Genomic DNA, 25,624 nt, shown 5'->3' with positions numbered 1-25,624 from the left:
TTGGTCATTTTGATGTAACTTAAGATTTAATTTTCGGCCTGTTTCCTTTTTTGTCTGCTTAACTAGCTCCACAATCCCTGTTCAGGCCTTTTTTCTAGTTATAAACAGTTCATGGCTAGCTTTGGCCGTTTGGTTTTAATTGGAAACTGTCTCTTTTAATTTTGAGGAGATCTGTGCGCATGCGTAGTAGTAGAACCCTCCAAGGGTGGGGCTGGGGTGTCCACTTACTCATGCACCTCTATAGTCAATAGTATGGAGGTGCACAGACAGCAAGGGACCAATGAATAGATACCAAAAGAAAAAAAATGTCTCTGCCATTCTGACTGGTGCCTGTTGCCTCGCCGATCCTTCCTCCACTTGGTTTCAGCCAAGATGGCGGCTCCTGGAGCAGCCGAACCCCCCAAACTTGAAAGCAATGGATTTCTTGCTTCTGCCACAAACTCCCCCAGCTGTTATCCTTGCGACCTTCAAATATTCCTTTATATGTGGTTAAGAGTTCTGGGACCATCCCCTGAGCCTGCTGGTCAGGTATTCTGTGTTGTTGCTGAGGGAACTCCTTGCTGCACTTCCACCCGATCCGCCATCTTGTTTGTTCTCTATATATTTGTTTTTTATCTTAGTCTTCCTGTTGTAGTTAAATGCCTTTGACACGGTACTGCCTCATAGTGACCGAGAAGTGGCAGGTGTTTTGAACCACCAAACTTGTAGTTAGCAGTACTGTGTTTATCCTACTCTGGGAGTGGAATGGCATTTCATTGTGGTTTCGATTTGTGGCTTATGGAATTGAACATTTTCTCATGTTTGGTTGCCATTTGAATGTCCTCTTTGGTATAATGTCTATTCAAATCATTTACCCATTTTATGACTGGGTCTTTTTTGTTCTTAGATTGTTGAAGATTTATATATATTTTATTAGAACCTTATTGTATATATGTTTTTTTAAGTTATTCCCCCTGCTGGTAGTTTGTCTTTTCTCATTTTTGGTAAAATCTTTTGATGAACAAAACTTTTTATAAACTCCAGTTTATTTGTCTTTTGCTGTTTGTGGTTTTGTTTTTTATATAATCCACTCTTGAAAACTAGGCCCTTGCATTTTCTTCTAAGAATTTTATGGTTGTAGTTTGCACATTTAAGTCCTTATTTCATTTTGAAATTTTTTGTGTGTATAGTGTAAGACATTGAACCTGTTTCATTTTTCTGCATGTGGAAATCTGATTCTCCCAACAAAGAACATTCATTCTTTCCCCATGAAATGGACTTAGCACCCTTGTGGTTTATTTCTGGTTTCTTAATTCTAATCTGTTGGTCTGTGTGTCTGTTGTTATACCAGTATCAGGCTAGTTTGATTGCTGTAGCTGTGTAATATGTTTTAGAATCAAATAGTATGAGTTCTCCTACTTTCTTATTCTGTTTCAGTATTGCTTTATGGAATCGGGGACTATTGCCATTTCATATAAGGTTGAGGATTTGTGCTTTTTAAGTTATTAAACAGGTCTCTTGCAGCTGATTTGCCTAGTGCAATACATCATTTGATTTCTTGATTGCTGCTTCCATGGCTGTTGATTGTGGATCCATGTAAAATTGTGATGTTGCTTATTGGTCTAGTTGTGAGTATTTTGTATTTCTTTATACTGTGGTGTAACCCATACTGAAGGCTGTAGTCTTTGACCTCCATCAATAAGTGTTTGTAGTCCCCTTCACTTTCTGTAAGCAAGGTTGTGTCAGCTGCGTATCTTGGGTTGTAATGAGTCTCCCCCATGCCTTACACTGATGCTGCATTTTTCTTCATCTAGTCCAGTTTCTCAGGTAATTTTCTCAGTATATAATTATACTTATAAGCAGCCAAGCACTTAGTCACTGGCCTCCATTAGTTTACATTGCCAAGCTTACTAGTTTTCTTTGTTGAAGTGTATCCTCTGAGATAGAAGGTTCCTCATTGATGAGTTTCTGCATTTTCAAAACTGCTTTATTACTTGCTTTGATGCTTGAATGACAGATTAATTATAAATAAAATTCTTAGGTCCTACTTTATTTCCTGGAGAACTTGTTAATCATTCCTGCTGTCTTTTGGTGGTCTGGAAAAGTCTGAGGCCAGTCTGATTTGTCATAATATTTTTTTGCCTGGATATACAAAGGACTCTGATTTTAGTAATTTACAGGAGTGTATGTATGTGTGTGTGAGAGAGAGAGATTGGATGGGAATGTGATGGGAACATGCCACCAATTCAACTGTATCCATAACATTTTATTTCTTTAAAAAAGAAAAAGACATGAAGCAAATATGCCAGAATGTTAACATGAGTTAAATATAATTGGTGAGTATAAAGGCATTTGTAATATTATTCTCTGAGCTTCAGAGTATGTTTGAAATATAATGGTTTTTCACATTAAAATTAAAAGACCATTTAACTGTAAGTCAGGGGACACTTGTAAGTTTTAGTGATGTAGTACAAAGTATAATTTGTTGGAAATCACAGTTTTGCCTTATTGAACACAATGTGAATTCTTATTTTTCTTACATGCTGCTAACTACTTATTTAACTCCTATTTTTTCCCCTCTCGTGTCCATTTCCTAAGTCTTGAGTAAAAATATTTTATATTCTGAAGACATTTGATTGAAAACTATAAAATTCTAATAGAATCTATAGAAGTTAGTGGTGATTGTTCCAGTGGCTAGAACTAAATGGGATGTTTGACTAAAATCTGTTCAGTGGCTTAGTTTTTCTTAGGTTAGGACTATTTTAAGCCAAGTATCACTCTAAACAATAGAATAGAATGTAGGGATGAAATTACATAATTGGAAGTGTTAACTATTCAAGACTCTTTTCTCCCTCCTTTTAAAAAAATATTTCTCAGCAACACTCTCATAAGTACAAAGTATAATAAAAGGGAAATAAAATCACCTCCATTTTCTTATTTTTATTCATTTTTGCACTAAGAGATTTTTTACATTTGCTTTTCCTCTGTGTTCAGGTATATGTCTCGAGTCCACGGTATGCATCCAAAAGAGACCACCCGTCAGCTGAGCTTAGCTGTGAAAGATGGTCTTATTGTTGAAACTCTAACAGTGGGCTGCAAAGGTTCAAAAGCTGGTATTGAACAAGAAGGATATTGGTTGCCAGGAGATGAGATTGTAAGTATATTTAATTTGAAATTTGTAGATGCTCACTTTCAGCTTTGGAATATTGTTTAGACACAACCTGTAGACATTTGTTTTCAGAACTTTAGTAGTATTTCACTTTTATATTTTTAAATTAACATTAAGGATTTATAATGATAGACTGAATATTTTCCTTGCTGATTTCTTTAGGAGATAACTCACTTTTTTAAAAAGCCTTTTTTTTTTTTTTTCTATGTTACTTGGACTCTAAACTAAGAATTTAAAATAATAAGACAAAACAAACCAAAACCCTTTACAAGCTATTACAATTACTGGTATTATTACTTATTTTCTTTAATAAATTTTAGTTTAAAAAAATATTTAAACACGATAATCTTGGCATCTTCTCAAGACTCAAAAGAGTAAACTAGCTTCTTAGGGAGAAATTTCATTTTAGCTGGGAGTTAAATCAGAACCTACACAAAGCTGGAATTGGAAATTTGTTGCAAAGTACACAGGTTTCAGAATGTTAGATTGACCTGGCCAATGTCTTAGTTTATTAGTGACTGCAGAGTAATGTGTAAGGAGCTCTGGTAGTGTAGTGGTTATGAATCGGGTTATGAACCGCAAGGTCAGCAGTTCGAAACTACCAACTGTTACGTGGGAGGAAGATGAGGCTTTCTGATCCCATAAAGATTTACAGCTTTGGAAACCCTGTACAGGGTTGCTGTGAGTTGGAACCGACTCCATGGCACATAACCACCACCATAGAGCAATGTGTGGGGGCACCTAGAACCAAAATCAAGTAGGAAAGGCAAAAACTCAATTAGCTCTATATTTTTACCTAACTCCTATTTTGACGCCTGTTTTAAGGTATTATAATATTCTATTTTCGTTCAGTCCCTTGTTATGTAGGTTAGCTTACAGGAGCATTGCCTACTCACCTTTGCTTAATGGTATATAAATATGCTCCCACTTTGAGATGATTGAACAAATACCCAAGTCACCTTCACTTGCTGCATGTGCATCCTTTTCTTGCACTGTTCCAACTCACCTACACATTCCCGTTAAAGACCTAAAGACATGATTGATGTTGTAAGTGCCAATAGGAATGGATTTTGTCCATAATCCAGGGACTTTCTGTATACAATTATATATTCTAAGCACATATTGTTGTTATGTGCCTTAGAGCCAGTTCTACTCATAGCAACTCTGTGTAGGGTTTCTATGGAGCAGCTGGTAGGTTTGATCCTCTGACCTTGCAAGTTAGCAGCTCAATTCTTATCCTACAGTGCCACACCAGGACTGCAAGACACATAAAACATGCATTTTTTTCTTACATAAAGATTGGTTTCATGTGTAATATTTCTCTCTGTCTACTGTAGATGCTTTAGATATTTCTGATACCTTAGGAATATCATTTTAAGGTGATAGATGTTACTTATTTCCTTAGTTTGTTAAAGGAATGGATTTAGTAATGAGGTATGTTGATAGTGTTTTATCATAAGTTCTCTAAAACCTAAAGTTATAAGAATGAGTAAAAACTTTGTTTCTTTGTGGGGAAAAAAATTATAAAAGTTTTAATTTGTATTTCCTTTTCTGGCTCTTACGGGATTTGAGCTAGCAAACACAGACTATATCCCTACCAGGCTTGAGAGCAATAAACTGATGAACACAGTTATTTATGGCGGTGAGCTTATTCATAAAAGCAGCTATCATAAGATAGGAAAGTTGTTCATTTTTAACAGTTTATTATTTTTTATATTAATTTTTAGCTGTCTCTGCAGCTTTAAGAAAAAAAAATTATATTTTCCCCAAACAGAAATATGAAAGAAAAAAATGTTTAATTTCATTTAGTATCATTGGTTTGTACAATAATAGTGTTAAGGGGAAATGTATCAGAATAATACACTGGTAACTTTCCTTAGAGAAAAGTAAAACTCTTTTGTCAATGAAGAAGGTTTTTACTCAAGACAATAAAAATGTCAAGTGATGTATGGTGGTGGTCATGTGCCGTGGAGTCAGTTCTGACTCACAGCGACCCTGTACAGGTTTTCCGAGGCTGTAAATCTTTATGGGAGCAGAAAGCCTCATCTTTCTCTTGCGAAACAGCTGGTAGTTTTGAGCTGCTGACCTTGTGGTTCGCAGCCGGATTCATAACCACTATGCTACCAGTATAGCCATCTGTTGTCAGACATTTAAGCAAAGGGACACTAAATAATTGATGTTCTATTATGTATTCAAAGTAAGGGTAATCACATATGAATTTCTAATCCTGAACTACTTGGGAACTTACAAATTTAGTAAAGAAAGACCATACTGCTATTTTCTGAGATTTGTCTAGGAATTAACCAACAGCCTCAGAAACCCTATAGAGGGTTGCTATGAGTTGGAACCGACTTAACGGCACTTAACAACAACAAATATAACTTGGACTCCAGGATAAGCACTGGACTACTAACCACAAAAGTCCGTGGTCAAACCCACCATCTACTCCTCAGAAACTCTATACCATATGTCTATGAGTAGGAACTGACTCAGCAATACTTAACAACAAGTACACCTTAAATTGGGTTTATGGATCCATGTGTATTTTTTTTAAAAAGCCTCTAGTTATTAACTTTTCAATATGATTTATTATCCATCACCTTTTCATTTCATTGACATATATGTTTATGTCCTTTCGTTTCTCTCTGATTTTATTTATCTCTACTTGTTAGGTTTGTGCTTTTACATATGTTTTCTTCCTCCTGAAATTAGAACTTCTTTGTTCAGTTTAATTTGAGTTAGTTGTGTGTTCATCACTATAATAGATTCTATATTGTATACTTTAGTTTTACATGCTTTTAGTGCATATATTTTTAGCATCCTTTTATTTGTTTTTCAGATGAAATTATATATGTGGATTAAATAGCAAGTGTCCAGATTACTAATTCCGGATCACAAATATTTTATACTAACGATAACATGTAATACAAGCACAATTGGGTATATCAAATTATATCTCATTTATAAAACATGTAAATATTAAAAATTTAGAGTCAATATAGTGTAATAAGAAGAAGTAAGGTATTGTATATTCTTGTAGAGAGAGGTTCCAATTCCATCTTAGGCATTTATTTACTTGTATGACTTTGAGGAAATGTTTTGGCCTCTCAGTTAGTCCTTAGCTGTCATATAGGCACATTAATATCTAAGTCATCTCATTGTTTTAAAGATTAAATGAAGTTATCTAAAGCATATAACTGTGTAATAGAAGAAAGTTTTTGACCACTAAGTAAATATACTTAAACCAAGACATTTCTACCTGTGATATAGTAAAGCATACAAATTTATTACTAACCATATAAGCAAAACTTTTCATCTGTGTCGTTTTTACTTTTCAAACTTTATGCTCAAACACAGTGAGGTTTGTAAGGAGGTTTTCCTTTAAGACACTGGATCTTTGTTTAATATGTAAAAATCATATGTGTATCTCATTACCATGGTTGCTGTTGCTACTTGGTCACCCTGGGACTGTATGCTCATATTTGCTGTATTTTTAGTCCTATGTGGCACTGCAGGATAATCCATTGAACTGCAAGGCCAGTTTGAACTGCAAGGTCGGTGGTTCAAACACCAGTAGCTCCTCAGAAACTGTACACAGGATCTCTATGAGTCAGAACCGACTCATTGGCACTTAACAACAACCACAATAGTATTCTTGAAGGATATGTAATTAAAATGTGTTACACTTGCTTATCACACAGCATCCTTCACCTAGTCAGTATCCTGTATTTGCATTAACTCCATGACTTGTGCTGTTAGTTACGACAGCTATGAACTGCACAGCTTAGGAAGTACCATTCATGTTATATTATTGTTGTTGTCAAGGTGATTCTGACTCATAATGACATCCTAGAGGGTTTTCTTGGTTGTAGTCTTTATGGGAGCAGATTGCTAAATCTTTCTTTTTTCCTCTCATGGAGATACTGGGTGTGTTTGAACCACTCACCTTTACGTTGGCAGTCAAGTGCTTAACTACAGCATCATCAGGGCTCCTCTATTCACATCATAGACATTGTAAACTTGTATGTTTACTCAACAATTGTCTATCACACTGGCAGTAACGTCTCTTCTTGTAACAAAATCAGTATTTAACAAGGGTGTGGTATGATTGGGGTCTTTTTCTCATTCACACAATTGTAATCTATGGGCTGTGACAGTCCTGCATGTCAGCATTTGAGTATAGGGGCTCCATCCTTTATAATTTCATCACCTTTTATATGGTATAAATCATTTAGATGCCTCTAAAAATGGTATTCATGGAAAGGGTTTGATATTACGTATCTTGTTTATTTTTTATTCAGAATCATGAGAGAAAAAGCCAAGTGTATATATGGCCTCAATAAGGAAAGGATAGGGTGTTTTTGGTTATTCGTTTATAAACCATTAAGTCAAAGTTACAAATATTCTTTACTTAGGCAATTCTGCCATTTTAAAAATGGGTAGTGAAGTTCTTTGTTTTTCTTCCCATAAGTTATACTCTATGAGATATTCTGTAATATTTAGATATTCTTCTAAAATCATGTTAAGAAAGTGAAGGTAGTCAATAGTATAGTTTTCTTTTATGCCTCTCAGCAAAAATTGATAGTTTTAAAAGCCAAAGTGGTTGTGTTATATTTTTATTCCACCTCTGTTATAATTTTTTTCAGCGTTTTTAAAAACATGTTAAAAATGAAAAAAAATAATACCTTAAACATTATTTTTATAGCAGTTGTATAATAATAAATTAATATTATGTCAGTATATAACTACTGGAACTGACTTGACAGTACTTAACAATAACAACATATAATTAACTACAAATGGAAGTCTATTAGAGGTACTCCGAAAAGTTCAGGGAAAAATTCCATTGTCTTTTAATTCCATTTTTCTATGAGCATTTGAAACCCCCCATATGTTATCATTGAAGGGCAGTGGTTCTGTCTATTACATTAGAATTACCTTTAGCCATTATAAGATTCCTGGTCTCTACCACCATTTTCATCTCTATGTATGTGATAACTCATTTGGAGGAACTATGGTAAAATTAGGCAGTTGGTAAGCATCTTTGTAGTAATATTTTAAATATCAACATTGGAGGTTGTAGAATGAAAAAAGTAAGGATTCTCCTAATTTAAAATAATTTGCCTAAATATTAGTCAATAAACAAGCAAAAATATACGTATCAATAGATTTTATTTTTTTTTTATGAAAAGTTTGTTAAAACTGAAAAACACCCTTTAAATGTTCTTCAGTTATCAAAAATTTCTGGATTGGCATGATGTTAACATTTACTAAAAGACTCCATTAGGATCCAGATAATTCTGTAAGAGGTGAATATAAAAAGATTTTCATGGTTTTTAAAATTATATTATAGACTAAGATACAGGCTGGAACTCTGTGGCGTGTGATCAATATTTTATTACATGAGATTGCTTCCTTGTATGCGTCCTCGAAAGAAATATAACTGGATGGTTAGATTCAATCTATATTTCTTCATTGTATGTCATCCCTTTTATTCTTACAACTTGAGAAGTATATTTCTTGGGCAGAATTTTACCATTAGGTATACTTACGTTTGGTATTTCGTAGCTCCCTTTGTAGTAAGTATTCATTTATCTCAACTTGCCGAGTTAAACTCTTAACTCAGAAGGGCCTCACTGAAGATGGTGATTGTTTTAGAACTCTTTCAAAAGAGTTTTAAAGAGTTTATTTCAGTCCAGGAAGATCTTTTTTTTTTAATGTTTTATTGTGAATTAATGTGATCGTTTACATGGGAGAACATTAGTTTTACATTCATTCTATCGTATATTGTTTCATTGCCATGGTTACAGTTCCCTCCATGCATCATCAACCAACCAAAGGGTTATACCCTACAAGTCTGCCCCGCCCCCGCCCCCCCAAAGCCATCAGCACACAACCCTTCCCTCTCCCTCTCTGGGTCTAAAGTTCCCAGCTGCTCCATCTCTCCACGTTATTGTCTCTGCCTCCATCTCAGGCATCACTGTTTCAGTCCAGGAAGATTTTACAAAATTATTTATTATAATATAGTAATAAGGGTTGTAACCTTGAGCTATGGATCATTTGCAAGTTAAAACATACTAAACATGTACCTTAAAATCAGTCAGTTAACTTTATTCATGGTCCCTGCACTAAGCTATGTCTCTGCCCCTATTTGACAAGATACTGTTAATATGACATTAAATACAGTGGTCATTAGTATTTAAGATAATTTAAAAATATAAAAAATAACATACTTCTCCCTTTCTTGATAAATCTAGCCTCAGGCTCTTCTTTTTCAGGTAGAAACAATAGCTTAGATTTACAGTTAGGATCTTTCTACTAGTTTGGTTTTCTTTGTTTATGCTTCAAGTAAATGTAAACATAGACTCAGATCTTAGTTATTATGCTCTGCTTTAAATACTTATTTAACATTATCCAGTTTGTACTGCCTATATTCTGAATCTCACACTATTTTAAAGTCAGCCTAAGAGGCATATTTCAAACTGAAACAGTAACATTAAATCCTTACTTTTGGCTTTAAAATTTTGGGCATCGTATTAAAAGAATAATTAATGAAAATACGTATTTTGTGTATGTTTTTAAGAGTTAACATACTATATTGAGGTTGTGTTATTGTTAGGTGCTGGTGAGTCAGTGTTGCTCATAGTGACCCCATGTAACAAAGTAGAACTGCCCCATGGGACTTTTTCTAGGCTGCAGGGTTTTTTTGTTTGCTTTTTAACTTTTTACTGTGAATTGAATGAACATTTACAAAACTGAATGATTATCAGTTTTACATTGAACAAATCATACACTTTGTTTCAACTCAATGGTTGCAGTCCTCTCCATGTAACAACAGTTTTCCGGCTTCCTTTTTGTGGTTCCTGATTCCATTCCACCCGCCTTCCCATCCCTTTCTCAGCTTTGTCCTTAGGAAATGTTATCCTTTTATTTTGAATGGCCAGTCCGTGGTGAACATACCTTACTAGTGTTGTTGTCCCCTTATATACCTATCTACTGTTTAACTGAAAATTGGAACACAAGGGTGGATTCCTATCCAGACCTGAAGGGGGGTGGTCTAGGCTGCAGTCTTTATGAGAGCATATTATTCAGGGCTTTTTTCCATGGAGCTACTTGGATGGATTCGAACTCTCAGCCTTTTGATTAGTAGCCAAGTACTTAACTATTGTGGCACTAGGGATCCTTATGGTAGGGATTGTTGTTGTTTTGTGCCATCATGTTGAGTATAGCTCATAGCAAATGGGCTTAAATCTTCATTTAGAAAAACACAAAATAGATAACTGTTTATTCCTGTCTTCTTTTATCATCTGCTTCTCCCAGCCCAAAGCACACAACTGTAAAGAAGTTTTGATGTGCATATTTCCTGAAATTTAGTTACACACACAATTTATAGGATTGGAATTTAGGGCCTTATAGTTCAGAAATAGCAGCATATGCAACCAGGGCAAGGAATGACTCCCTTGCTTACTTTGTTCTTGAGGAAACTAGCAATAGAGGCTTGCTAAGCTCAGACTGAGCTTGACTTTCCCGACGCTCTTTCATAAATATAATTGAGTACAGTAAGAATTTTTTTCATTTGAAATCCTTTCCTTTTTCTTACTACTATAATTACAGTTTGTCATAAATCAAATCATATGTTTTACATAGCCTACATATCAAACTTGATACCCCTAAGATATTGAAGATTTTTTTAAAGTACCATATATTTTATTTTACTTATATTAATTATATGCAGAACTACATGTTCTTTCCAATGGCCATTTTAAAAACATGAATAATAATATATAAATTATTAAGTAAAGTGATAATGAATTCATTGTTGTTGTTAAGTGCCGTTGAGTTGGTTTTGACCCATAGCAACTCTGAATAGGGTTTCTGAGGAGCAGCTGGTGAACTTGAACCGCTGACCTTGAGGTTCAAACCAACTTTGCAGTTCAGCACATTAACCCACTGCGCCTCACCAGGACTCTATTAATTCATTGTTGTTGTTAGGTGCCATCGAGTTGGTACCGACTCATAGCAACTGTATGCACAGCAGAATAAAACATTGCCCGATCCTGGGCCATCTCATTGGGGGTCTTCCTCTTTTTCTGTGACCCTCCACCTTACCAAACATTATATCCTTCTCCAGTGACTGGTCCCTCCTGACAATATGTCCCAGTATGAGAGACGAAGTGTGGCCATCCTAGCCTCCAAGGAGCACTCTGGCTGCACTTCTTCCAAATGGATCTATTGATTCTTTTGGCAGCCCATGGCACTTTCAATATTCTCTTCTAACACCATAACTCAAAAGCATCAGTTCTTCTATGGTCTTCCTTATTCATTATCCATCTTTCGCAAGCATATGAGGTTACTGAAAATACCATGGCTTGGGTCAGGCACACCTTAGTCCTCAAGCTGACATCTTTGCTCTTCAACACTTTAAAAAGGTCTTGTGCAGCAGATTTGCCTAACGCAATATGTTGTTTGATTTCTTGACTGCTGCTTCCGTGAGTGTTGACAGTTGATCCAAGAAGAATGAAGTCCTTGACAATTCATTAGGAGCCAGTTATACTTTGGTTCTCTGTGTATTCAAACTATAATATACGTACTTTATGCTCAGAAATTATTCTTGCATTGATAAAGAATTTGCATTTGATTCAGTTGTATATTGTTGGGTCAACTCTCTTGCTGTACTGGTTTACACTTACATTGATCATGTGTGCGTGTGTATGTAGTGTGTGTGAGAGAGAAAGGATAAGAGAGAGTTCTTTTTTTTTTCTTTCTTTGTCTAAATTCTCTTTCACTGAACAATGTTGCAATATTTTTTTTATTTTTAAAAATAATTAACATTTAAAATTATTGGTGATATTTAATCATCAAAATCTTACTTCCTAATGATTCACCTAAATTTTTAAGAGAATTAAACTAAAATTTGGAATTTTAGAGAATTTTACACTGTTTCTTCATTAAAATACCATATCAAATACATATATATTTGGTCGTGTAATATTTATCTGCTCATTAAGTAGAGATAGAAAATTACTTTAGAAATTTAAATCTCTTTTGGATTATTTATCAGGATAAAATACAATTTGGAAGGTGCTAGTTCCAGATTTCCACATACTTGCCTTGCAACATAATTGTGAATAACTCTATTGCTGTTGTGCTGCAGTTTCATATCTAAATAAGCTCATATTTCTTGTCTTACCAAACCCAGAAATGTTGTGTGAGTCGAAGGAGATACGGAATTTAAAAGTGCTGGGAACTAAACAGATTGTCTTAGTAATGATAGCTAATACTTACTGATGTCTTACATTGTGCTAGACACTTTTCTAAGTATTATATACAAATTAACTCATTTGAGCCTAACAAAATCCTATAAACTAGGTACTATTATTTTTTTCATTTTACAGGCAGAAAATGGCATACAGAGCTAAGCTAAGGATATGGTCTAAGTTTGCACAGCTAATGAGTGCCAGAGTTGGGATTTGAACCAGTCTGGCTCCAGAGTCGATGATGATCTCAACCAAGTACTGTGAATGGGTGACAGTCAGATAAATAGATGGCTACTAGATGGTGAATTGTTCCTACTAGGTTCTAAAGACAGCCTGTATAATGTTAGACTTGCGTTGAATTACTGACTTTACTACTTTCACAATTATTACTCCCAAACTGTTTTTAATTCATTTTGAACCAGTTTCATCCGACACATAGATTTGGATAAATTTAGAGTGTCACTAAGTTTATGTGTGAGTAAAATATTTTTCTAACATCATAGAATTAATGAGACAGGAATTCCTAGAGAGAGATTTTTCTCTAATGTCCATTTGTAGCTTTCATGTCAGTGTGAAAAGTTGTCTCTTAAACTAGTAACACTCTTGAGTTTGCATGCTACTGTCTTTTCAATAATAATTAGCACATTAATAGATTATCAATTGATATCATCTGAAAAATAATATAAATTGTATAGCAAATAATAAACAGTTTGAGTGTATGAAATCCCTTTAGCCCTGTGTATTGCCTAATATTGAGCAAGTTATAGTAGAGAGACCAAGATTATTTTGTTTTTATTTTGAAAGGCCTACAGTATGCAGCCTTTCTCCAGGACAGCAGCCCCAAACAAGGTGAACTAATTTTGCACTATGTTCTTTTACTTTAATTCTGCCTTTTTATTTTTTGTATTACATTTCTATCTTACTTTAGGCTAGCTTAGTTAACTCCTGCTAGAATCGTTTGTTAAAACCATACTATCTTTTTATTGCTTGTGGTTTTTAATTTTGTGCTAGTAGATTTGCTTTTTCAAAGTTTTCTTGTATTTGAAATGGCCTTTCACAGAAGATGCTCCTAATCTGGTTGTATATATAAAGTGGCTGATGACATCTGGTGGTATCCAGTGAAAATGCATACTTAACTTGTTGCATATATTATTGAATATTAGTCTAAAATACTACATAAATAAATTCCACTTACTAACAGACAAATTGTAGGCAACTCTGCCTATAATAAATATGTCTATATTATTTATACATAAGAAAAATACTTCCTTTTTTCAGAATCTGATCATGTTTAAACTTGACTGTTGCATGTTTTGTATATTGGCAGTTTTAATCCACCGGCTGCTCTGTGGGAGAAAGATGTGGTAGTCTGTTCCTATAATGATTACAGACTTGACAATCCTATGGGACGTTTCTACTTTGTCCTAGAGGGCCGCTATGAGTTGCAATTGACTGGACAGCAATGCATTCATTGCCACTATTAAAAGAATGAACAATGTATATGCATTTCCCAGCACTTGAGAACCAGAGAATTGGGGTCAATTAGATGTCATCATACAAATGTATCTCTACTTTTACTTCATTTGAGTTTACATTCATTTCTCTACTTGTTATGGAAAACTAGGTGTTGAATTAAATATTACATAGAAAAGAACTCCATTTTCATCGTCATTTCATGGGTGAGTGAGGGAAGGGAGGGATAGAAAGATGTAGGAGAGAATATAGAGAGTTTAGAGCTATGCACTAAAATTATACACTCTTGTTTCCTTTTTTTAATTTACCTGGTAACTACTATTTGACCATCATATGAAGATGAATTATAGAAAAGATTATAAAAGAATACTCCAATGATGGAAGATGGCAATGTCTATTATTAATAATGAGTCAGATGAGAAAAATATTCTGAAATACTTTGTTTTAGATTTTTAAAGAGTTTTGTTAATTAAAACAAGAACAGTACCTTCTCCACTGAAAGCTATTTATCAATGACTCATACAAAATTTGAAATAGCGAATAGCCAAAGGAAGGAGATACACCAATGACTGTTACTTAAATAAAGCTACTGTATCATGTTTATAGGCTGCCACTATATCAAACTTTGTGGGCTATGTCTTTTTTCCGAATATGTACAGATTTGTGTTAAATTTTTAAAAATCGTTATTTTATTATTTTTAAGCAGTCCAATTGAAATTAATCCACCAATGTGATTGTATATACATCTGCAGTAAATAATTAAAATTGGTCATATTTTGTGTTTTCATTTTGGTTTGTTTTTTACTTTAGTTTATAAAGACCACCAATTTCTGTTGTGTACAGGGTCACTGTGAGTCGGACCCGACTCAGTGGGACCTAACAACAGTAGAAAAGTTACAGTTTAGAAGAATTTACAAATGTATGAAAGTAAGTCAAAAAGTATTACTAAAAAATCATAGACAACTTTATTAAACAAAAACATCAAAATTGAAGCTCTTTTTCTTGACACATCTCCCATCTAGGTCTACACCCTTCTGAAAGTGATGTTTTCATCTCTCTAACCCTTTCCTGAAGAATTCTGCATTGTGATTTATACCACATCAAAACAGTACTTTGGGCATCCTCCAGGGACATAAGTCATGTTGCTTTTCAATGTTCTTTGAGTTTCTGAAACAAAAAGAAGTCTGAAGGGGCAAGATCAGGGATAAGAGTTCCCTCAAAATTCTTGAAGCACAACCCTTGCTAGCGGTGAACACCAAGTAGGTGCAGTGTTACGAAGGAAAACAGTTCTTTGCACAGCCTTCCTGCCTGGCCTTTTCTCATCACAGCAGCTTTCAATGTCCTCAAAATTTCTTATTCATCCTTTGTCCTTTGAGAAAATCTACCAAGATTAACCCCTTGGGGATCCTAAAACATATTCACCATACCCTTTTGAGTTGACCTCTGTACCTTGAATTTAACTGGCCCAGAAGATCTCCAGAGAATTTACTGTTTTGAGTCAACGTTTTTATTTTATTTATTTATTTTTTTTGAGGCACCCTAATGAGATGAATGGAGTCCTGGTGTGGCACTGTGGGTTAATGCACTGGACTGCAAAGTCAGTTTGAACCGCAAGGTTGGCGGTTTGACCTCGCTAGCCACTCAGAAACATTATACAGGGTCACTATGGGTCGGAACCTACTCGACAGCACAATGAGACTAAGACAAGTGTATTACTGAGAGAACTTGTCTACAGTTTTCTACTGATCACAGAGACATGTTTAAACACAGATTGGAGCAACTGTGCATTTAAGAACTGGAATTCTAGTAGCGATGCTTTTTGACTTACCCTCATACTTTTAGCCTTGCTTCTGGATGTGGATTGGGAGGTGTGATTTTTGGAAAATTATTAAATCTCTTCCTCTTTAAAGGCATAGATAGTGACACTCATATATGGTCAAGCATTGATAAGTTTATGCCTTTATGAGTTGTTGTTTTTTTGTTTTTTAATCACTGCTTACTAAATGAATGCTATATGGAAGCCCATTATTGGAAGAATATGTATATCTGAGAAACGAAGAAAGTTGTTTCGCCTTGGAAACAGTGTAGATAGTGCTTTATAAAAAGAAACATGATGGTGGATCCCAAGATTAGAATTTCAAGAGCCCCACTGGAAGCAGTCTTGATTATACTAAGTGTGGATTTTACTGGGCTACCATATTTATAAAATGAGGTTGAACATTAATCTATCACTGTTACTACAGGTATTTTAAATTGTAAGTGAAGAGTGATATTTTTGAGGAGTTAAGTCTACATTAAGGGAACTTATATAACAGTCTTCCTGCTTATAGCTAATGGTTCTGGTTGTACAAAAAAAATGTGTAACAAAAAGAAAAGGTTGAAGAACACCTGTGTACTTGCAGTCATGTTCTTTTATCTCCCAATAAGAAAATAAGCCGACTTTCTTTTTGCTTTTTATGGTAATGTACATTGGAGAATGTGATTAAACTTTTAGTTTCACATTTTCAATTTATTTTTCCAAATTCAACAGACCCTGAAAACTTGACAACCTATCAGAACACGGACATTCTGATTAATGATTATATTCAATAAAGCATCCAATACCATGGATGAGAAGATAAGAATAGTGAATAGTGAGCATCACCATTTATTACTATTCTTTCTGTTCCCACTTTGTGCTAAGTGCTTATTATATTAAAAACAAACAAACAGAGCAGAACAAAACAGTCTATTTGAAACACTAAGCTCTAGGTTGGTTTGGGGTATTCAGTTTACTGGAGAAATTACTCCATAGGTCATATGAAAAATGAAAGATAATGTTAGAACTGGGATTGGATTTGGACTTATTTCATTTTGGACTGGTTTTGTTATCAGATCACCTTAAGATATCTCTGAATATTAATACTGTTTGGGAGAGAATTTAAAACTTAAAGTAAATTTCTAAGTATTTTGTTCCCTCTTGTTTAAACACAGTAAATGTTAAAATTGTATACAATGCCTAACTTCTGATGGACTTTAGTTTCAATTTTGTTCTTAGTCATTGCAGATATTGACAAAATGTCATACCAAATTATTTTGTATTTTTTGTAGGACTGGGAAACAGAAAATCATGACTGGTATTGTTTTGAATGCCATTTGCCTGGAGAGGTGTTGATATGTGACCTGTGTTTTCGTGTGTATCATTCCAAGTGTTTGTCTGATGAGTTCAGGCTTAGAGACAGCAGTAGTCACTGGCAGTGCCCAGTTTGCAGGGTGAGTACCTATGAGCTTTCATGTGCTGGTTAGAGGGTTGAAATTATTCATAATAGCTTCACAAAGGTATCTCAGGTGGTCTTGCCAGGTTAATAGATAAAATTCTGGAGGGTGGGGGTTATCTACTGAAATGATGATAATGAAGAGAACACTCATAAATGAATATCCCAGAACACATCACATATTTCAGGGTATCATTGGTATAGAGTTCAGAAAGATTGAATCACATACAAATATACTGACTCTGGATTATGTAACTACTTTAATGGATAGCCTTTGGAAATCAAAAAATCCCATACCATACCATGGTTGTTCAATAAATACTTTATAATAAACTACAAAATTTATGCTATTCAGAAAATGTAGTGGCAAAAGGCACATTATTGGAAGCATTCTACATCTATTTCCCATTTTATATCCATTTTTACAGCCAATGTTGCCTTTTTTGTCATATCATAAATTAGTTTTATTTTTTGCTTATATTTTATTTGGAGGGTGGAGGAATGGGACAATTGTATATGAAGTATTTGAATTACTCTAAGTAAAATGAATTAGTACAGTAGGTAAATAGGTCCTTTCCACAATTATTTTCATTCATTTTCCCCATTAAAAAGTACATATGCTGTGGTTGCTGATTGCAGAATGTGGTATGTCTGTGTAAATGAGTGATGTGTGGTGAAATCCTACATTAAATAAGGCATTGATGGTGACAAATGACGAATTATTTGATTGCAACTTCTGTTTTATGCTTATAATTTGAAAATTTCTATTTGGAACCATGCAAATTGTCCAGATTACTCAGAAGTTCAGTTTATAAATATGTTTTGTAATACTTGAGCAACTTAAATGATTATATACTCTTGCAAATAAAAGTTATATCATAATTTCCCCCCTCTTTAACGTTAGTCAAAAACATGCCTGCCAGCATGATGAGCAAAATACAGTATGCATTCAAGCCTTCCCTTAGTAACTATGGTTTTGTGCTGCCTAACTTACTGGCACTACACTATATATTCTAATAGGTAAACAAAAGGTCATTGGAATAGCCTTTGAAAAATGGTGATTCATCATTCAAGTACCTTAAATGATATGATAAACCTCTATGTGTAAATACATTAGTATCTAGTCTCAAGCACTTAACTGCCAACCACAAGGTCAATGGTTTAAACCTACCAGCTGCTCCTCGGAAACCCTATATGGGGTTGCTATGAGTCAGAACTGACTTGATGGCACTTAACAACAACAACCTCAAGTTGTAGACCTCCTCTTGTAGATTTTATGAGGTCTACAAAACACTAGTCTAATCAGTGATAGAAATATTCATAATCTGAGCAAAGACACTGTCTTAATGTTCATATTTTATTCCCTCATTGATTTGGATTTTACAGTTAAAAGCCAATATGAGGGGACTTCAGAAATTTGTGAAAAATGGAATTAAAAGATAATGGATTTTCCCCCCAAACCTTTTGAAGCACCTTTATATATACTCCCTGTTTGCCAGTTAAAAAAAACAAACACACAAAAAAAACCTACACAAAGTAAAGAATTTATAAGATGTTAAGAACAAGAATATTAAGGTAGTAAAAATATAAAAGGGAAAGACAAAAGAGGCAGTGTTATTGATTGAACTGAGGTATAATATGGAGTCATAGAAATGTAGGTAATATATAATATACTATATACTTTTTAATATTTAAATTTTAATGACTAGCTTTTTGATATGTACTGCTTAATTCTAATTTTGATACTAAAGAATTTCAACAAAAACTAGGATTTGGGAGCATGGGTTAAACTTCATTGCGGATGCTTTATATTTCTTATATTAAATATAGAAATTGAACTATTATACTTCTTTCCTTAGATTGTATTTTCAAGTTGTCTGATTCCATTTTCTATGTTTGCTCTGCTGTTTTATCTCCATATCTCTCTGTTGGTCTGTCTGTGTGTTCGAATTACAGAGTGTTGCTAGCTCACAGTAAAACATGATACCCAAAGTGTCACTTGGCTTATCCTATCCGTAACTTCTTTCTTCTCTTTGATTTTCCTTTTGTCTTTCTCAAGCTGTATATATGCAGCTCTGCTAGCGTAGTGGTTACGAATCGGGCCGCGAACCTTAAGGTCAGCGGTTCGAAACTACCAGCCGCTCCGTGGGAGAAAGATGAGGCTTTCTACTCCCGTAAAGATTTACACCCTCGGAAACCCTGTACAGGGTCGCTATGGGTCAGAACCGACTCGATGGCACTTAACAGCAACAGTGTAATTATACTTACTGAAATGATGCTGTATGTCAATAAAAAATCTTGATGTAAACACTGATATTATAGCTACTTTTTTGTAATGTTCAAAAAAATCTTATTTTCTTTAATAAGATGGGAAATTAAATCTTAAAACTTTAAAAAACATAGAAAGAGACAGTTCTTTCTATATTAAATTTATTCTATTGTTTTAATAGTTCGCGTTCAAGAAAAATGAAAAATATAGGAAACAATTCCATTCTTCAAAGAAGGGGTGGTAATCATGAAAATCTGATGGGATTTTAATATTATTAAGGTGCGAAGGTTTGGTTGATTTGTTTTTTTCAACAAAATGTCAAACTTCTGAATAAAACTATTTTTTATATCCTAACATTTGCGTTACTCACCAGATTTAAATGTTCTTAGACTATTGGAATAAAATTCAGTAACTTTGATACCAAATCAGAATAATTTCTCTTTTTTTTATTAATTTCTTAAAAGATATACTAATAAGAAATTTTTAAGATGCTAGAGTCAGATTTCAGTACAGGTAAAAACAGTACACAGGGGCTAACCAATATTCCCTAAACCTGAAGATAAAAAGCGCAGCCCCTTTTTGGCACTAAGTTTCTGTTACTGGTAAGGAAATACTTTGGAAATGGGTTGTGGTGATAGCTACACAAAATGATGAGCATGTTCAGTGGTACTGAGTTGTACATGTAAAATGTACACGTAAAAAGTGTTGACTTGGTGACTGTTTCCTTACATATTTTTCATCACAATAAGAAAAGAAAAAACTTTATAATATTTTGTATTGATTAAAAAACTTTCATTCTTACATAACCACTATCCATTACAATGTTGAAAAATCACCAAACTCTCCCATCTGCTAATTCCATTCAACTCAAGTAGCTTTATCTCATATATGTATCTCTGAAATATTTTTTAAGAGAGCAATGACAAGAATTTTTCTTAATTTAAGGTAATTTTATCCATTTTTATTTTTAAAAACCAAGAATCTCACACCCCTGTGGATATTTCTTGAATGTCTACCTTTCTAAAAAGGTAGTTAAACATACATTTTATAGATATACTGGATTATAGTTAAGCTTCCATTTTACAGACTCAGTGTATTGCTATTATAAAGTAGCCTGTAAATATCAAATTAGCATTTTGTTTTGAAAAAAAAAAATATGTGAGTAGTGTTGAGTTTCATACTTTTGGTACTGGGAACTCTCATTAATTTAAGAAAATGAAAAAGGAATGTTAAAAATTATTTTTAAGGTTTAGGATCAGAGTCTCAGGGTACCATTAAATCACTTGGCATAACATAGTCTAAAAAGACAATGTCCATCTACTTGGGTGAGTAGTAACTAATGTCTTAAAAACTTCCAAGCAGCAATCTAAGGTACAACTAATGATTTCTTACCATTTGGAGCAAAAGAGAGTGAAGATTATCAAAGACTCAAGGAAATAATTAGTCCAGAGGACTAATAATGAACTACATGAGCCCCCTTCCTGAGACTAAAACTAGGTATTGCCTGGTTTCTACTGCCAACAACACTGAAAGGGATCACATTAGAAAGTTCTGGATAGAGTAGGTAAAAGATATGGAACAAAACTCAAAATCATTAAAAAAGGCCAAGCTTACTGGTCTGAAAGAAATTGGTGGAACCCCTGAGACTATGGCGCTTAGCCGCTCTGCCAGCCTGGAACTGAACCCACCCGTGACTCAACTTCCACCCAAACAACTGCCAAGCCTGTAAGGTGAACACTCACACCTGGTAGGAATGCACTCCTTGGAACAGTCAACCATAAGAGATCCAAAGGGCAGAAAGGCGGGTAGGAAACAAGGACTAATGGTAATGGTAAACAGAGAGCAAGTAGTAAGAGGCCTGTTACATTTGGAGATTGCAGTCACTGTCACAAAACAAATATAAATTGTTGAAAACTAATTTTCTCTATAAACTTTTATCCAAATAAAATAAAAATTATTTTTTAAAAGTTTACTTTGAAAAAAGATAATTTAGAAGAAGATAAAGAAGAAAATAAAATTCCCAGATACCTTTCCATATAGTTGTGCATGAATATTCAGACCTTTCCCCATGCCTGTGTGTATGTGTGCATGTATTTATATATCTATGGTGTTAGTGGTGGTGATGTGCTGTGGAGTCGGTTCCAACTCATAGCGAAACTGGACAGGGTTTCCAAGGCTATAAATCTGTATGGGAGCAGAAAGCCCCATCTTTCTCCTGCAGAACAGCTGGTAGTTTCAAACTGCTGACCTTAAGGTTCGCAGCCCGATTCGTAACCACTACACTACCAGAGTATACGTACCTATATCACTTTATGTACATTATATGATGGTAACCAGTTTGCACTCAGCAATGTCTCTCTCAGACATCCTCGTATACTGGTAAATGTGTACTTGTTGTGGTTGCTGTTAAATGCCATCAAGTCAGTTCTGACTCATAGCAGCTAGGATTTCTGAGGACCACCTGGTGGGTTTGAACTACCAACCTTGCAGTTAGCAGTCCATTGCTTATCTACCACTGCCACACCAGAATCCTTAAAAGGGCATTTGTTGTTAAGTGTCATTGAGTCAGTTCCGACTTAAATGCCTCTGTATAGAGTTTCCAAGGAGCCACCGACCTTGCAGTTCAAACCAACCTTGGTATACAATGGTTATCCTACAGTACTAATGTATTAATTAGCCAATTCTGCATTCATTGATACACATTGCCATTGGCTCTGGTCAGTAACACCATTCTAAAATTCAAATGGCAAAGGTGGCATTCTTAATGCCATGTCCCAAAGCATGCCATGCCTTCAGTTTCTGAAAATCAGTCTTCTCATTATAATGAATTTCTGCCTGAAACAGGAGTTGTTGTTTTTTTTAAGATTTATTTTAATTGTATTTTTCTAAAATAGCCATGAATTTTCCCCCCAAAATGAGAAAACAATACCTTTTTGTGAAAATTGCTTTAAAGATTGTTTACATAAAGGAAATACATTTAAGCACAATATTATGAATTGTGTTTTGTTATTTTTAAGGGGGAAACATATATATATATATACGAATTTTCTGATAACGTAGAATAAAATAATTGAAGTGGAATTCTTAGATTTAAAAGACAGGCACATTTGCATTTTTGTTAAATGTCTCCAAATTGCCCTTTACAAGCATTTGTAAACCCATTTATGCAGCACATGAAAAGTATTTTTCAATGTTTTGTCATCAGTTGAATAGAATCAACATGAATGTCTCATTTAATTTTGCTTCATTTCATAGACACAGGCTGGGGGAAGTTTCAAAAGCTCCATTTTTTTCTATTTCATTTTTCCATGAACTTCTCGAAACTCCCTCATGTACACACACAGACACACACACATGAGGTGGTTTCAAGAAGTTCATGGAAAATTCCATTATCTTTCAATTTCATTTTTTCATAGATTTTTGAAGCCCTCTCATGTATTCTACCTACTGCCATCAAATCAACAGAGACTCATAGTGACCTTATGTTGTTGTTGTTGTTATGTGCCATGGAGTCGGTTCTGACTCATAGCGACCCTGTACAGGGTTTCCGAGGCTGTAAATCTTTACAGGAGCAGAAAGCCTCATCCAATTCCATTTTTCCATAGATTTTTGAAGCTCCCTCGTGTATTCTACCCACTGCCATCAAGTCAACAGAGACTCACAGTGACCTTCCAGGACAGTGTCAAACCGCTCCACGGGGTTTCTGAGGCTATTAGTCATCACAACAGTAGGCTGTCTCAGCTTCTACTACTGCGGGGCTGCTGGGTGTGAACCACCAATCTTTAGGTTAGCAACCCTATGCGTAAATCACTGCACCACTAGTGCTCCCTATACACATACAATTTTATATATATGTTGTTAAGTGCCATCAAGTCAGTTTCAATTCATAGCCACCCTGTACAGGGTTTCCAAGTAACTAGTGACCTTGCAGTTAGTAGTCCAGTGCCTATCCTACAGTGCTATACCAGAACTTATATATATGTATGTATATATATATGTGTGTGTGTGTGTGTGTATTATATGACATGGAATATATATATATATTATACACACACACACATATATATATACATACATATACACACATATATACATACATTCACACACACATATATATACACATACATATATATACACACACATATACACACACACATATATATACACACATACATATACACACACATATAGATATATACACATACATATATATTATATAATAAAAATGTCCATATTACTAAGTCGTTTTAGTCAATTGGTTCCATGGCAACAGAAGACAGGGTGTGTGTATATATGCATGTGTATGCACATGCATGCATATGTACACTACATGTCTGCTTTGTATAAGTCTGCTGGTATAAACCATAGCAGTATTTGAATGATAGCTACTGGAATTTATGTTTTCTTTCTAATGCATGGACAAGGTGCTCGGTTATTAGAAACCATCTGGAGATAGGCTGGATGTCCCAGCGCATTTTAGAGCAGCACTGTCTGAAAAGGAAGGAGAATGCAGGAGCTCTAAATTTGTATGACAAGCTTTTAAAAAATAACTGAAGCATGGAGGAAATTAGTAGTATAGGAGGATACTGGTTTTCGTTTCCATAGTTGGGCCTCTGAAATGAAATATTGCTCAAGTAAAATCCATGAAAATTGTTTGCTCCAATATAAAGTTTATATGATTATTTCTCACCTAATAATTTCAAATTATTGTACAACTTTGGTTCACTTTACATCCTATTTATGACATATATTTTATGACTTTTAAGTGAAAATCAGTTTCAGTTACAAAAGAAAAAGTAACTTATTCCAAATAATGAAAAAGGTTTATCTCATATACTTACACAAATAATGCATGCGCCGTACATTTTTGCAAACAACAAAACCCCCTCACATTAATTTCCTCTGAGTGCTATATGCATGTGCATATTGTTTGAGTGGACATGTTATTTGCAAAACTAATAAGGAATTATTCTAGTACATTTTTTTAAATTAGAAAATATGTATCCCCTCACAGGTGTCTCAGACGGTCTTTTTTCTCTGTTGAAGATCACAGATTTTTTTATTTATGCATATATACAATTGTATGATGAATCAACTTCATCTGCTAATCAAACATGAAAACAAAGATAGGGAAATGAACAATCTATGTGGAAGAATTTCAAAATACTTCAGCTCTGTATCTAATCCAAAAGGCTCTACAAAATATGTAGCACTTGATTCTATGATTCCAATTTCTTACTATGAGCATTTTCAAGGATTGTAGGAAGACTTCCATACTAATAAGAACTGCTCCTAAAATTCTCCTATTACTGCAACTTATTTTTTAAATATCTAGAATAAAGATATATAGTTTGTAGCAAATTGAATACTTTAAAAGTAGATACATGGAAATAACTATATAGATGCATTTTAAATTAACTTTTAAATTGGCTTTTACACCTCACTTTCTCTCCCAAACCCCATAGGCTATAGTATATCCATTAGGCAGATACTGAAAATCAAGGAACTTACCTGGCATCTACCAAAACAAAACTAAAAGCAAATCAGCCATTAGGAATCCACCTACAGTTTTATCCACTGGGTATATACTGACTTGTAAATGTTAATTTAATTCTTGGCCAGTTATGATTGAGTCATTTTCACTATAACTTTTTGTTATTCAGATTGTTAAAAAAAAAAAAAAAATCATGATAACACTTTAAAAAGTTATAAATTCCAAAGTTGGGGAGAATACTTATTTAACACTTAGAATGAAAATGTGACCAAACGTTAAATGAAAATATTTTGAGCATAAATTCCCATTATGTATCTATTATCCAATTATATTCTTTCTTTCTAGTTAGTCTTCATTTATTAATGAAAAATAAATATTATCAGCCTATAAGTAAGCATCTTTACATTCAAGATACAAATTTACAAATCCAGAATGGAGATTTGATTTTTAGATTAAAATGTAAGCTCTTATTTTTATGATAGACAATCATAGTATTGAAAACTACTAGTGAACACTAATCAAGCATTTATACAGTTTTTAAAGCAACTGGATTATGTAGACAACAAAAGTAGAAAATTGATTTTAAAAATGATCTTGATCTGAGCTGGGTACTTTTATAAGACAATTTGACTGCTCATCACAAGATCAACTTTCTGCAAACATACTGGGAACATTGATAAAGCTAAAAGATTATCAGAAAAATTATCTAATCTCTTTATAAAACTACCT

The 25,624-nt window shown here is 34.1% G+C and overlaps 1 protein-coding gene across 6 annotated transcripts in view; it reads left to right on the top strand.

Moving 5' to 3' along the window:
* The window catches only part of ZMYND11 (zinc finger, MYND-type containing 11), a 133,770-nt gene that overhangs the window by 80,641 nt on the left and 27,505 nt on the right, over positions 1 to 25,624 (top strand). For 3 of the 6 annotated variants that reach the window (XM_006874428.1, XM_006874427.1, XM_006874426.1), the window contains exon 2: positions 2,974 to 3,133. In XM_006874428.1, coding sequence (XP_006874490.1) covers positions 2,974 to 3,133 — 160 coding nt within the window. Of the gene's footprint in view, positions 1 to 2,973; positions 3,134 to 16,968; positions 17,131 to 25,624 lie in introns of those variants that run through there. The other 3 variants (XM_006874424.1, XM_006874425.1, XM_006874429.1) reach the window with 2 other exon arrangements.

The sequence above is a fragment of the Chrysochloris asiatica genome, unplaced genomic scaffold (genome assembly GCF_000296735.1).
Source record: "Chrysochloris asiatica unplaced genomic scaffold, ChrAsi1.0 scaffold00277, whole genome shotgun sequence".
NCBI classification, from domain to species: Eukaryota; Metazoa; Chordata; class Mammalia; order Afrosoricida; family Chrysochloridae; genus Chrysochloris; species Chrysochloris asiatica.
The sequence above is the reverse complement of the archived record's forward strand: the minus strand, read 5'-3'. Positions and strand labels throughout refer to the sequence as shown.